This window comes from Babylonia areolata, chromosome 1 (assembly GCF_041734735.1).
Source record: "Babylonia areolata isolate BAREFJ2019XMU chromosome 1, ASM4173473v1, whole genome shotgun sequence".
Classification (NCBI taxonomy): domain Eukaryota; kingdom Metazoa; phylum Mollusca; class Gastropoda; order Neogastropoda; family Buccinidae; genus Babylonia; species Babylonia areolata.
In genome coordinates this window covers 11389489-11405098 of record NC_134876.1, presented here as the reverse complement: position 1 = coordinate 11405098, position 15610 = coordinate 11389489, and the positions used below count along the sequence as shown (strand labels likewise).

The following is a 15610-nucleotide window of genomic DNA, read 5'->3' as shown; positions in this document are numbered from 1 at the left end:
ATAACACTTTTTTTTCCTTCCTGACCGAAGCACAGACTAATTAATTGGATACCCAATGGCCTGGCATTCAATATTCATGCAATAAGCTAGAATTGGGCGTCACGCGTACGCGCACAGAGTGTCTGCGTGTGTGTGTGTGTGTGTGTGTTTGTGGGAAGTCGGGGTTAGGTGTCTGACTGCGTGTCTGTGTCTGTGTCTGTGTCTGTGTCCGGTGGATTAATTCTACACACAATCGGGAACTCGCAGGTTTGCGATAGCAGGAGGCAGAGAGAAGGGGTTGTGGAGAGCGATACAGACACAGAGAGATAACAAAGACAGAAACAAAGAAATAACAATACGCAAGTATGTTCTAGCCTCTCTCTCTCTCTCTCTCTCTCTCTCTCTCTCTCTCTCTCTCTCTCTCTGTCTCTGTCTGTCTGTCTCTGTCTGTCTGTCTGTCTGTCTGTCTCTCTCTCTCTCTCTCTCTCTCTCTCTCTCTCTCTCTCTCCGTCCCTCACCTTCCCCCATCCTCCACCCTCCGTCCTTCTACCTCACTCTCCCTCCCTATCTCTATCTTCTTCCCCCTCTTACCTCACCTTTCTGCCCTCTTCCTCCTCCACCTTCCTGCCTCCTACCTCTGTCCCTCTCTCTCTGTGTCCCTGTTTCTCTGTCTCTGTCTCTCTCTCTCTCTTTCTCTCTCTCTCTCCTCCCTTTTAAAAGTCTCCCCCGGTGCCATGCATGTGCGAGCGCATTATGAGAGAAGGTCGATTACTTGTCTGCGGCCTTATCTCCGCGCAGCCAGGCGGAGTTCACTCGGCACTCTTCCCTCCCTTTCCTTTTGTACACACACACACACACACACACACACACACACACACACACACACACACACATTTACGCATCACACACACGAACTCACCACAATCACAAACGTACCACCCACACACACACACGCGCGCGCGCGCACGCACACGCACACACAGGGCTAGGCTGTGTCTCCCAAGGATGGCAGTGGCTGTCCTCACTGTCACGCTAGAGCAACGTATGTAGTAGTACCTCCAGTGCTTCTGCCGCGGCTCTCGAACAAGGGTGCCGCAGAGTCAGAGAAAGAGACAGACAGACAGAGATATACGCCGAGTATGAGCTGTGTGTGATGTGCCACACGCGGTTTTCGAGGGTAGGTTGGTTGTTGTGTGTGTGTTTGTTTTTCGTTGTCGTTTTTTGTTTGTTTTGTTTTTTTCTCCGAACACGTCACAAGAAAGTGTGGGTGGGTTTTACATTCATTTAATGGTGTTTCTTTTCCTTGTTTATTTGCGCTGTATTTATTTGGCGCAATACCTATCCACCCACATCCCCTTTTTGTGTTGCAATTTGTTTCGTTTAGTGATTTTTTTTTTCTTTTACCTTCTTTATTCGTTGTTTTGCTTTAGCGTTATCTGTTGGTGTTTTTGTTTGTTTACGCTTACTTTGCCCCCTACCCACAACCCGCGCATCTCTTTTTCTTTTTGTAAATATATTGCGATTTGTTTAGTTGTATTTTTGTTGTTGTTTACCTCATTTATTCGTTGATTTGCTTTTCCTTTATTTGTTGGCATTTCTATTCTTTTTGCTTCCTATATTACCCTCTCCCACACTTTTGTAAATTGTATTATGATTCGTGTATATATATATATATATATACATATATATATATATATATATATTGTTTGTTTGTTTGTTTTTTGGTCGTTTATTTCATTCTTTCCATTGCTTCTTTGTTGTGGGGAGTTTGCTCGATTCTCTCCGACTCTGGCTCTGTCTCTCTCTTCTGGTTTTTCACCCTTTCACCGTTTTTCTTCATTCTTTTTGTGAATTGTCATCTTTTGATTCTAAATCATACTTGTTCTGGTGATCCAAAAGTCGCAGTATTTTTACAGAACACTATATATTATTTTTCTCCGTGTTTGTTCTTATATGAAATATCCGCAGCATATATATACATAGTTTTACCAGCTTGCTAAATTGTAACGAGTTTTGTGGTAAAACGTTTGATGCCACTGGTTTGAAAGTAATATACATTTTATGCAGTATGTTGGAGTGAGAGATGCTTTTTGATGTGCATATTAACCCATTTGTGGAATTCGCTTCAAAAACTTTTGCTCAAGAGGGACTGAGAAAGAGACAGAGATTAGACTGATTAGGAAAATCGAATTTCTGCATGCTTTCAAGCTGAGAGTAACAAATAGTGAAAGTCTTGCTCAGAAGTTATCTTACTGATTTTGATCTTTTTTGTTTCATAACATTCATCAGTATGTGTGACAGGATATAAAAACGAAATTCAACCCTCCTCCTCCTCCTCATTTTATTGTTTATTTTCAGGTTCAAGACGGCAGTTAACCCGTGTCCCAGAATACACTGCCTGCTCAAATGCCTCAAAACAGCGTGGGAGCATCTTATGTGAAAGAGCACAACAAGTCTGTCGTCCACAACAACAAATAAAATGGTGACATTCAGGTGAACTCACTGCATACAACAACATAAGTTAAACGACGAACAGTTGTGACATTATACTGATATTTTGCTGCACAGGAAAACGTTGTCTGCTGGCCTTGGTCATGAACAAGCGATATTGACGTCACAGTGACGTAGATTTGCCTCGTTGATCCTTCAAAGCAATGGTGGCGGTGCTGTGACTATTTTGTACGACGAACTTGCAGCAGTACGTCAAAACGACGTGGGTGTACTGCCAATACAACGCAGTATCACTGTGGCTCGTTCGCAACTGATGGAGCGGTGGTGTCACTGTGAAGTCTCTCGGGCACGCATGGACTAGCGAAGGGGTTGAGGTTCAGAGTTCTTTGTCGACTGTGTGATGTGTCCGGTGATTCAGGCGGCTTGTGGGTGTGAAGTATGACCAGCTGGAGAACCAGGATGTACATCTGGGTGACAGTGTTACTCTTCTGTCGACTGGCCAACCCTCAGTCCAGTGAGTCTGTTGTCTGTCGTCTCTCCTTTCTTCTTCTTTATATATATATATATATATATATATATATATATATATATATAGAATTAATAGTACCACGTGTTCCACTGATCGAATGTTCAGAATGATCGTAGGCACCTATTTGATTGCAGACATCTGGTATAAGTATTGTATTAATCAAATGTTTGGTTCAGTTATGTTTTACTGTATTGTCTCTTCAAGCATATAGATTGAAAATTTTGTTTAAATCAGGCGAAGAGTGTGTGTGCGCACGAAAATCAAGGCGAAAAGTCTGTGTGTGTGTGTGTGTGTGTGTGTGCTTTTGGTCTTTAGCTCGTGTGTTGCATTTCTGTTATAGTGATTTCGTGCCCCTCTGGACTGTTGGTAAACTAATAAGATTTTGAGGGCCTTTGTATATTCTTCAAACAGATGAGATTTTGTGAATGTTGAAACTCAATGTCTCAAACTTTTCAGACAACATCCAGTTCTGCGTTTCCATTATTTCGTACGTTCTGTGGCACAAAATGATATAGGTATGAGATAAATAAGTAACTTTAAAAGGGAAAAACAAACAAGAAACAACAACAAAACACAGCCGTGCATGTAAGTTGTGTTCAGTTTTATATATGTTGCACTGTGTGTTGTGCGGTGTAATATTTACAAGTTGTTATTTTGTTTTCAGAACGTGAATGAAATTTGATTTAAATTGAAATATGATAATAAAGTGGTATATTACAACGGTCATAATCACGATGGACGTCATTTAGAATTAATAAGCGTTGTTAGTGTAGTTATTTTTCGGTTCTTAATTGTCTTTGCAGTTTACCTGTACTTTTTTTTTTCCTTTTCATTGTTCACTGTTCTCAGATAAGTGAAATGTTCATACATGTGTTAGTATCATTTAATATGATCTGAAATCATGTGCATGTAAATGTATATTTCATTTTTTTTTTTTTATTGTGAGCAGCATACACAACCGCACATGAATTTCTTTTAAAGAAGTAATCAGGTTGACTTGGTAGGTGATAATAAAAGTAATAATAATGAATATAATGATGATAGTGATAATAGTAATAATGATGATAATGATAGTGAACAGCAATCACGAGGAGATGAAAATATATATCGTCAGTTACTACATGTGTAATCCAAATTTCCGGTTTATTTTTTTAATAATAATAATAATAATATGCAGGCTTATATAGCGCCGTAGCCCCATCTCAAATGGGGCTCACCGTGCTTTACATACAATAAGATATACAAATTTAAGACTAAGTGACATAAAATATGCATAGAAAATAAAACAGAATAGAAAAGAAGTAAAATAAAATAGAATAGATTAATAAATAAATAGACATAGTCTCACATCACATTTGCTAAAATATATATTTCAGACTATCTCACATAAGGCTAAAATCTACACACTTCAAACTAAGTGATATATATATATATATATATATATAGAGAGAGAGAGAGAGAGAGAGATAGATACATACATACATACATACATACATATACACCCACACCCACCCACCCACACACACACACACACACACACACACACACACACACACACGAACATACATATGTATACATGCACATACATACACGTGTATATATATATATATATATATATATATATATATATATATATATATATATATATACATATATATGTCGGGGGGGAGTGTATATGTATGTATGTATGTATATATATGTATCTCTCTCTCTCTCTCTCTCTCTCTCTCTCTCTCTCTCTCTCTCTCTCTCTACACACACACACACACACACACACACACACACACACACACACACACACACTGTAAAATCATCACAGGCAATATCATAATCTCACATCACACAGGCCCCAAAACTGGTTAACTGGTTGATACAGTGTGTGTGTGTGTGTGTGTGTGTGTGTGTGTGTGTGTGTGTGTGTGTGTGTGTGTGTGTTTAAGTTCTAGAAAAATCGCAGATTTAGGTCGTGTTTTGGAAGAAAATTTGATATTTCTGAATCACTGTGCGTTTCTCTTCGTGGAATATAGCCTACGTGATAGTGGAAGACTTGGTGGCCCCGCCGAAAATCAGATGAGTGTGTCCGGGTGATTCATTTGGGGATAGGGTTATACCGGGCAGCAGACGAGATTTTTATCACCAAAAACAGTTTTTTGTTTTCCCCGAAGTTCTCGGTTTGCAGACGTGAAGCCACAATGCAGACCTAAAGATAATAGAAACGTTATCTGACCGAAAGAAGTAAACTATTATCCTGCACAGTCCCATTTAGCTGTTTTCACCTAGTTGTCAGCTCTTTCTCAAAGGGTTTTCTTTTCTTTTTCTGTTCACACAAATGTTTACAGATACAATATATATTTCGTACATTGGGAAGTTAGAACATTACATTACACTGAATATCAATAATTCAACATAAGAATGACATTGGCAGAGCAAGAAATATTCAGTCACACATTGATTCGTTGTGATCCACAGAGTTTTCTTTTTTCAAACAGCTTAGTTAAGCCAACTGTAGTTGAATCAGTAAAAGACCGGAAAGACAGCATCAAAGTAACGAAGAGGTACCTCCCCAGTTCCTCCATAAATGCCGTGCTACAGTACTGGATGGAATGCAGCCAAAGCAAGCCATCACCATTTGGTCCTTTAGCGCTTTGCAAAGGCTTATGATCCCAAGTTCTTAGAGGATTTACCGGAGTTATGATCCCAAGTCCTTTATGGATTTACCAGGTTTATTATCCCTAGTGCCTTAGGGATTTGCCATGCTTGTGATTATTCCTATCTGCCAACAAGAGAGAGGAAGTCTCCAACACATTCAAGCATGGGAACAACCTCCCTTACATGAGATTTGACTGCATTTGTGGTATGGCCGACAGAGGTGACCATTCCAGGACTGAAGGGAACTGGGCCTGTCTAACATCAGCAAAACTGCAGCAAGTTAAGATGGGCAGGAAGAAGGTCTTCTTTTTTTCTTTTTTCTCTCTTTTTTTTCCGTCCGTGACTGGAACTCGTAACCTTCTGAATACGCTCAAGCAACTGAAAGAAAAAAAATCCCACTCAGTTTTACATACAAGAACATCAAATGGAGACGATGGAATGTTTGTTCGTTTGTCTATCTATCTGTCTACCTGTCTGTCTATCTATCTATCTATCCTATTGACCGACCATTCTGACTATCGATATCCGATAGCTAGCGCTGGCTACTGAATAGTATAACTCTTCAGCAGTCGTCGGACTTTTCGTTCTGGGAACAATGAGAAAAAAAATATTGATTTGTAGCCCCGCGTGACGGTGTCCTGGAAAGGAGTCCTGGTTCATATCCTGTGTTGAAAAAACATAGTTCCCCACAAGATGGCCGGATTTAAACGAGATTACGAACTGTTTTCAGCTTCAGTTTTCAAGGAGGCCCTAAAGCGTGTGCGGACTGGTCCATGTACGCCTCACCACGTCTGCTGTATACGGAATTTTTATTTATTTTTTTTTTTTTTTTTTTTTATCACAACAGATTTCTCTGAGAGCACGTCGCTACACAATAGCGCCACCCATTTTCTTATATTTTTTTTCTGCGTGCAGTTTTATTTGTTTTTCCAGTCGAAGTGGATTTTTCTACAGGATTTTGCCAGGAACAACCCTTGTGTTGCAGTGGGTTCATTTACATGCGCTAAGTGCATGCTGCACACGGGACCTCGGTTTATCGTCTCATCCGTCTAGTGGAGGGGGAAACAATATCGGCGGCTGAGCCGCGATTCGAACCAGTGCTCTCAGATTCTCTCGCTTCCTTGGCGGACGCGTTACCTCTAGGAAGAAAAGAAGAAAATGGCACATTCCTTACCAATGCATAAGCCTTTCGCTTTGCACGGACCTGGAGAGCCTACCAAATGCTACAGGAGGGAGTAGAATAGGGGAAGAAACCATATTCATAAACTGTGACTCCAAAACAGTTAGCCAGTATGCAAAAATACAAATAAATGTGAAAAACTGAGAAAAAAACCCCTCAAAACCAGTATCCAGAATGAAAAATCAGACAGAGCGAGAGACAGACAGACAAGACAGAGGAACATGAGATGAGTGACTAAATGGAAATACAAAATAATCTATTTTAAATATAGATAAATAATAATAATAATGATATTTATATAGCGCTGAATCTTGTGCAGAGACAAATCAAAGCGCTTTCGCACCAGTCATTCACACGCATGCATAACTCTAAAACTGTAGAAACTAAAGACAAGGAAGGGCAGGCAAGGGAGGCTATTTTGGGAAGAGGTGGGTTTTAAGGCCAGACTTGAAAGAGCATGAATGAACAAATGAATACATAAACAATTATGAAATAGATAAGTACGAGAAAAAAAAATAGACATAAAAATTTCGAACATGATAATCAATTTTCAGCATATAGAACAAGTTTCTGGAACCAAAGAAGATAGCATATTTCCCGATTTTTTAATAAGACACAGTAATGATCGGGTCACTAGAAATCGTCAGTACATGTAAGAAGAATTAAATGCACGGTATAACGGGCGCAATAGCCGAGTGGTTAAAGCGATGAACTTTCAATCTGAGGGTCCCGGGTTCGAACCTCGGTAACGGTGCCTGGTGGGTAAAGGATGGAGATTTTTCCGATCTCCCAGGTCAACATATATGCAGACCTCATAGTGCCTGAACCCCCTTCGTGTGTATACGCACGCAGAAGATCATTTACGCTCGTTAAAGATTCTGTGATCCATGTCAGCGTTCGGTGGGTTATGAAAACAAGAATATACCCAGCATGCACACTCCCGAAAACGGAGTATGGCTGCCATCATGGCGGGGTAAAAACGGTCATACACCTAAAAGCCCACTCTTGTACACACGAGTGAACGTGGGAGTTGCAGCCCACGAACGAAGAAGAAGTAGAAATGCATGTTAGACACACGAGAGATACTCACTGTGTCTGCCTTCATGACTAAGCGATTATTGTCATCAGCAGGTGACATAGTAGTCGGTGTCCAGTTTATACGTTGATTCAAAACACCAGCCGCCGTGGCGAAGTGGTTAGCGTCGCGGACTGACGGCTGGGAGGACGCGGGTTCGAATCCCAGCGGAGGTGGGTTTTTCGGCCCGTGGCCGGCTCCTACCCAGAGTTGAGTGTGCTGTGGGCTTAAATGGGGAGACTGGGACCACACAGTCGAGTGTCATCCACTTCAAGGATGCGTCTTTGGGTGTGTTGCTCTAATTACCTGACCAACACTGGTTAACGCCGGGATATCATTATGACAGGAAGCGTAGAGTACAGCCTTGTCATGCAGTCCCAAACCAAAATGGACCTCCATAGCAACATCATCATCGTCATCCTCCTCCTTCTTCATCATCATCAGTATAAACAAAACAGTCTCAAAGTCTGTGGCCTTTCATGCCCTGCTCTCATGGTGACCTCAGTTTCGATACCCCTCCACTTCCGTGCTTGGGGTGAGTCCTGTCAATGTCTTCAGTGTCGGGGGATTCATGAGGGGCTGTTGTTTGAGGGGCGTGGTGGCGGTCTCCACTCTGGGGGGGGGGGGGGGGGGGGGGGTGACGCTCACTCAGTCTGGCTCCGCGACTAAGCCATTATTGTCGTTAGTAGGGGGCTTAGTAGGTGGTGTCCTAAGTACGTTAAATCAGAACAGGCACCACTGAACACCACCGAAGTGATTCAGCAGCAGTGCAGGGTCTCCTCTGGTGTGTGGCCTCCTAGCGACCTAACATCGATGGTTCCCTGCGCACTGCCGACGCTGGAACTGTGACGGACGAACCCGGGTGTTGCCGTGTATGGGAGAATGTAAATGAGTGGCGTGGGAGTAATGTCACTGAAACGGTGCAGATGATGTGGGGGGAAAAAGAAGAAAAACAAAAACAAAAAAAAAAACAGGCATCCCTGGACACCACCGGTACCACTCAGTGCTGCACTGCCCGTGACCACGTTGTGACGGTGTGGAGGGGCTCTCGGGGTGAAGGGCGTAATGAGGACGCCACTGAGACTGTGCAGAAGATGAAACAGGGGGAAGAGAGAGAGAAAGAAAAAAAAGGGAGAAACTAATAACCGGAAGAAGAACACCACCGATACGATTGAGCTGCAGTGCAGGGCCTTCACTGGCGTGTGACCACGTGTTGCCCGAACACAGATATCCCTCAACGGAATGAGCAAAATTGTGACTGCGTGTGTGTGTGTGGGGGGGGGGGGCACGGAGGTGAACGGTGTAAGGATAACGCCACTGAAGACTGCGGAAGATGAAACAGAAATAAAAAGGGAAAAAAGAAGAACAGGAAGAAGAAAAAATTGATATAACCGAGCTGACTGAAATAAAACAACAACCCCGAAATACTAGGGGGAAAAAACGAAATATAAAGGCAATAAAAGAAGATACTCCCAATAACTTTGCCAATATCAATATGATGTTCATATGAGAATGTATCTTCCAAAGAGACGAGGTGAGGAGGGGGGGGGAGTAGCAGGAGATGTCAGTCTATGCGGGGATGGGTGTTGAACAGACTGACAGATTGACAAATGAAATACAGCAACAAATAGATAAACAGCAATATTATCTATAAAAAAAAAAAATAACACACACACACGCACGCACACACACACACACACACACACACACACACACACACACACACACACACACACACACACACACACAAACCAGTACAACGAGATCTTCTTCGTCTTCTTCTACTACTTCTTCTTCGTAACATGGGTATCGTGCCAACATCATATTTACCATTTTTTGCATCATCGTGACGATTATCAAAATCATTACAAATGTTTGTAATACTAATAATCATAATCATGATTAGGGTTAGGATGTTGATAATAATGACTGTTGTTGTTGCTGCTGTTGTTGATACTGTTATAGTATGTCTTCCTCTTCATTTTATTCCATTCATTACGTCCGCTTTGCGTATTTGTTTCTTTTAACAGATCCCTCTTGCGTGTTTTGGCCTGGTAGTTTTGATTATAGACCGCATGGATATTCGGCTACCATTGATTTTTGCACACACACACACAAACACACACACACACACACACACACACACACACACACACACACACACACACATTTTTATCAAGGCTTAACTATCCAACACTACGCTTATATCACAGATTATATCAACAGCAAAGTGAGAGCTGTATGATCAATGATTTCTCCATTGCAGTAGAAAATCATCGACAGCTTAGTCTTTTGTGAAGGACTGTGACTTTCAAATTGGGAGGCTAAATTGCACTGGCTCTTAGTGCTGTAGCCTTGGGGGCTAGTTGACCATTGGGAACCATCCCAACGCCGACTGTCCTAAAAACCCCTTGGACGAGAGAGTGGGGATGTAACTTGAGCAAGACACTCTCCACTATAATCAAATTCCAGCCCAGATTGTTGGGACATCAGTTGCCTCCTCTGCTGTTCAGACAGTCATAGTCGGACACGACTGACTATCACACAGCCATACAACATGAAAACCAATGATATCAAGCAACACAAAAAAATATATTTAAAAAAAAAGCAGTGTACAAACAAACAGCAAGTCACCATATAGGTCTGCTGGTGATGCTGACACAACTGTAATTGTATGTATGTTGTGTCTATATCTGTGTATCTGTATCTCCGTGTGTTTTTCTGTGTATGTGTGTGAGTGTGTGTGTGTGTGTGTGTGTGTGTGTGTGTGTGTGTTTCTCTCTGTGTACTTGTGTTAAATATTCTCTCTCTCTCTCTCTCTCTCTCTCTCTCTCCCTCTCTCCACCCCCTCTCTCTCTCTCACTCAGTGTGTGTGTGTGTGTGTGTGTTTGCAGTTTTCATTTCGTTCTTGCTGTTGTCGTGCGTTCCTCTTCCCCTTTCTCAACGTCCTTGTCTTCCTTTTTCTTTCTCTTACTACCATCCTCCTCATATATATATATATATATGTATGTATGTATGTATTCCTCTTTCCTTTCTTTCTATCTTTCTTGCTTGCTGACCTTTGTAGCGACGACAGACACCGAGGGCCAGCTGGACGACCGCATCGACAAGGAGTGTCACGGTAGTTACTACGTGCTGCCGGAGTGCATCGACCACCCAGATGGCTACGGCTGTGAGTGTGGCCCCGGCTTCCACTGGAACACCAAGATGTGCATGTGTGAGTATTGTGTATTTCTATTTGTATTTCTTTTTATCACAACATATTTCTCTGTGTGAAATTCGGGCTGCTCTCCCCACGGAGAGCGCGTCGCTACACTACAGCGCCACCCCTTTTTTTTTTTTCCCCTGCGTGCAGTTTTATTTGTTTTTCCTATCGAATTTGATTTTCTACAGAATATTGCCAGGAACAACCCTTTTGTTGCCGTGGGTTCTTTTACGTGCGCTAAGTGCATGCTGCACACGGGACCTCGGTTTATCGTCTCATCCGAATGACTAGCGTCCAGACCACCACTCAAGGTCTAGTGGAGGGGGAGAAAATACTGGTGGCTGAGCCGTGATTTGAACCAGCGTGCTCAGATTCGTCTCGCTTCCTAGGCGGACGCGTTTCTTCTAGGCCATCACTCCACCTACAAGCTAGCTACCTTCACAATGATATGTGCAGCATTGTTCCTAACGTGTGCACTGCACAAACAAGACACGAAGATGTGCTGTTCGTGTTCGTAGAGTCTGCACGCAACATAAAGATGTGCAGTTTAAAGGTTTAAAGTCTCATAGCTGTTTTCGGCCGAAGAGACGGTTCATGCATATCAAGTCTGTCCAGGGCAAAGGGAGGCGGTACCCGTTAATCCTTTCCTTCCACCGTTTTAACCTTCCCCAGCCATAGTCAGGTGCCTATTCACACCTGGCTGAAGTCAGGAAACCTGGGATAAAGTGTATTTCCCTAGAATACAGCACTAGGCTGAAACCGGGCCTCGAACTCTGAACACTTTTTTTTTCTTCTTTTTTTTTTGCCCCATCATCTGCACCATTTCAGTGGCATTACTCCCATCCCGCTCATTTAGATTCCCCCACACCCCACACCCGGGTTCGTCCGTCACACTTCCAACGTCGGCAGTCCGCAGGGAAGAACTCTGAACACTTGATCAGTAGTCCTGCGCCTAATCCATTCGGCCACGGCGCTTCCCAAGTTACGTTCAATAAAAAAAAAAATCGATTCCGTTCGGAGAGTCATGTAACGAATAGTTTGATAACTTTGTGCTTAGGATTCAAACGTAGACAGATGTTGTATATTTCAGATCTCATACAAATTCGATTAACTTTCGTATCGAATATTTGAATTTTTAGGCTGTATCAAAATTGGTGTTCGTGAACAAAACAACGAAAAGAGGAAAACCTGAAATTAACTTATCTTATTGCAGATATACACGAACAAACTGCTCCATTTCAATTCTGTCGGAGGACTTACTGTGAACAGATGTAGACCTGATGAAACTGAATTTATTTTAGATGTTTTTTTTGTTTTGTTTTTTGTTTGTTTGTTTTTTGTGTTTTTTTGTGTGTGTTTTGTTGTTTGTTTGTGTGTGTGTGTGTGTGTGTGTGTGTGTGTGTGTGTGTGTGTGTGTGTGTGTGTGTGTGTGAGAGCGAACACGTAGAGAGGAAATATATGAAAAACATTAACTCACCTGCAGAACGAACTACCCAATACCAAATGAATGCAATGGCCATATGTACCACTTTCAGTATTTTGCCTTCAAGGAGAACGAAAAGAAGAAAATGATAAATATCTATATTTGTTTTTTCTTTTAATCATTCAAAAGAGATAAATGAAGGAACACATGTATGTGCGCGTGTGCTCACACACTCACGTTTGCTGAAGGTAATTCTATTATTCATTTATTCACGAGTTGCAGTCAATCGTTAACAAAACGAATCAATTCCGAAGGTTTGTTTGGAAGAATTGGAAGAATTGCACAATTATCTCCCATTCAGCAGGTCCGGGCCTCACCTCTCCGTCTCTCTCCCCCCCCCTCGCCCCCCCTTCACTGCACACACACACACACACACACACACACACACACACACACACACACACAACACACACACACACACACACACACACACACACACACACACACTTGAAATCTCTCTCTCTCTCTCTCTCTCTCTCTCTCTCTCTCTCTGTCTCTTTCTGACATCCACATGCACGCGCCAGTGAGCGAGATAAAGGGCGATATAAAAACAAAGAAAGCAAAACAGACAGAACCAGTGTGAGGAATAGTGAGAGAAGGAGGGGAGAAGAGGGAAGCGAGAAAGACAGACAGACAGACAGACAGACAGACGGAAAGGCAGACAGACAGAGGCACACAAAGAAAGATAAGGATGGGGCACGTGGTGGGGAAGCTGTCAAAGAAATGCTAAAATAAATAAATAAATGATAGAGAGGCACATGAGAAATCAAAACAAAATTCCGAGCGATTTTTAGGGGATAGTGGTGGGTAGAAGGCTGAGGGGAAGAACATGATTCAAAAGGAGGTGGCTGCGACGGAGCAATATCCAATGCCTTTTTTTTTTGTGACGACAGAGAGCTCCAAACTGACGATTAACCCTTTCGCCGCCAGTCAATTTAGAGAACAAAATTCCCTTGTGGTATAAACATAGAAAAAATAGTGGCTAAGAATAGCTGAGAATTCCCCCTGCGATGTATAGAAAATACGGCCTGTCCTACCACTGAACATTAAGAGCAGTAGGTTCATGGATAACAGACCAATGAATGGTCACCTTTCAGTGACATGGGTCCTCTGCCACGCCTGTGCATAAATGCGAGCTTGGCGGTGAAAGGGTTAAAGAATTGAAATGTGGTGTGGCGATTTAACCTGTGCTGGCCCTAAGAGTTTCTCCCTATTATTTCTTCTCTTGCTTAAAAAAAAACGAACATCAAACAGGGAAGATGAGTGGTCATGATGGCCTGTGTATACAGCGATAAGTTTGGACAAACAGGAGCAGACATGGTTTATGAGCAGGACGGCTCCTTTATCTTTCATTCTCTGTTGCGCAATTGGGAAACCGTGGGATTTTCCGTAGTCTGGAAGTAACGAAGTGATGATGAGATATATGAAGAAATAGGCAGGATAGGCACTTGAAATTGTGGAGCCTTTTTTTTCCCTACTTCTGGCTATAAGAAATAGAGATAGAGATGAGAAGCTGCGAGTGGGAGGGTGAAGAGAGATAGAGACACACAGAGACAGAAAGACAGAGAGGGGGTATGTGCAGAAAAGCTGTCAAAGAATGCTAAAAATAACAGGCACAGAAAAAAAGCAAAACTTTTTTTTCTTTTTTCTTTTTCTTTTCTTTTTCTTTTTCTGTAAAGGAGGGAAGGGAGAAGGGCGAGATTTAAAAGGACGCAGCCAAGGAGCAATATCCGATACCTTTTGGGAGACAGAGAGCTTCAGACCCTGACGAATAAAGAATTGAAACGCAGTGTGGCAATGAGTCCTGTGCCGGCCTTTAGTTTTTCTCTTTGTGTTTCCTTTTCTTTCTTTTCGAAAACAAATATCAAAGGTTCGTGATGGCCAGTGTATACAGCGATAAGTTTGGATAAGTTGCCAGGAGCAGAGGTCAGTAAACGACGTCGGGTGTATAAACAGGCTGTTTTGTGTTGTATTCTTCGTTGTGTAATTGCGAAGCAATGGGCAATTTCTGAGGACAGGAGAATAGAGAAGTGATGATGATATACATCTGAGAGACAGACAGAGGAGGCTCTATGAATTGCAGACCTTTTTGTAATTTCCCTTCCCGCTCATTGAAAATATAGAGGATGATGTGTTGGGTGCGGGAGTGGTGGAGAGAAAAACATAGACAAGAGAAGACAAATGGTTTATCGACGTAAGCATTTGCTCATATCACATGTATCAAGACAATATGTATTCGACAACCGATGATGAAACAGATGCTTTGGGGGAGGGGGGGGCATATTGAGGGGATGGGGGGGTGGAATCAAAAGCACCAGAACATATGACAATTGTTCTTCCACCCTCAAACTGGTTTTCAGTTTACAGTTTCAGTTTCAGTTGCTCAAGGAGGCGTCACTGCGTTCGGACAAACCATATACGCTACACCACATCTGCCAAGCAGATGCCTGACCAGCAGCGTAACCCAACGCGCTTAAAGGTTTACACATATTGGGATGTGTGGCCATCAGCCCAGGAGGTCCGGAAATAAACAGATTATCAATACTAAATTACTTGAGTGGTCGATGTAAATTTCAAACTGTGAAAAGATGTAACGAGCAATATCGGTCATATATTTACTGTCGTGAGGAATTGTCAGCAGCTGTTTATTTGGATTTTGTGCAAATTTCAGAGGAAGGTATTTTGATCTGCTTGCTTCATTTGAAAGACAGTAAAACATAAAACTTTACCATCAGTATGACGTTTGTATAAAGGGCAACGTAAATCCACAGGAGGTTTATGGAATAGCGAAATTTATGAATTCCTATATCAGTGATGCCTCATCTGAATCTGATGTGTATGCCCCTTAATGCCTTATTCCTAATGAACTCGAAATACGGCCGTAATGAAAAGTATAATTCAAATCTTTACACAGACCATCTCTCATTTCCTGTATCCCACTACACCACACTTGTTACCCAGTCAGTTAAACACTCTTTAAAAGCATGTAAAACCAGGTTACATTCAGCCATACATAACCAAATCCATACATGTTAAGTAAGCTGCGAATGTCTGATACC

The 15610-nt window shown here is 42.2% G+C and overlaps 1 protein-coding gene across 1 annotated transcript in view; it reads left to right on the top strand.

The window, feature by feature from the left end:
* The first annotated feature begins 2769 nt into the window (after positions 1-2769).
* The window catches only part of LOC143290915 (cadherin EGF LAG seven-pass G-type receptor 1-like), a 90431-nt gene continuing 77590 nt past the window's right edge, over positions 2770-15610 (top strand). Inside the window, exons 1-2 of the mRNA XM_076600478.1 lie at positions 2770-2944; positions 10931-11080. Of these exons, the coding sequence (XP_076456593.1) occupies positions 2869-2944; positions 10931-11080 (226 nt within the window). The 5' untranslated portion in view covers positions 2770-2868. The remainder of the gene's footprint in view (positions 2945-10930; positions 11081-15610) is intronic.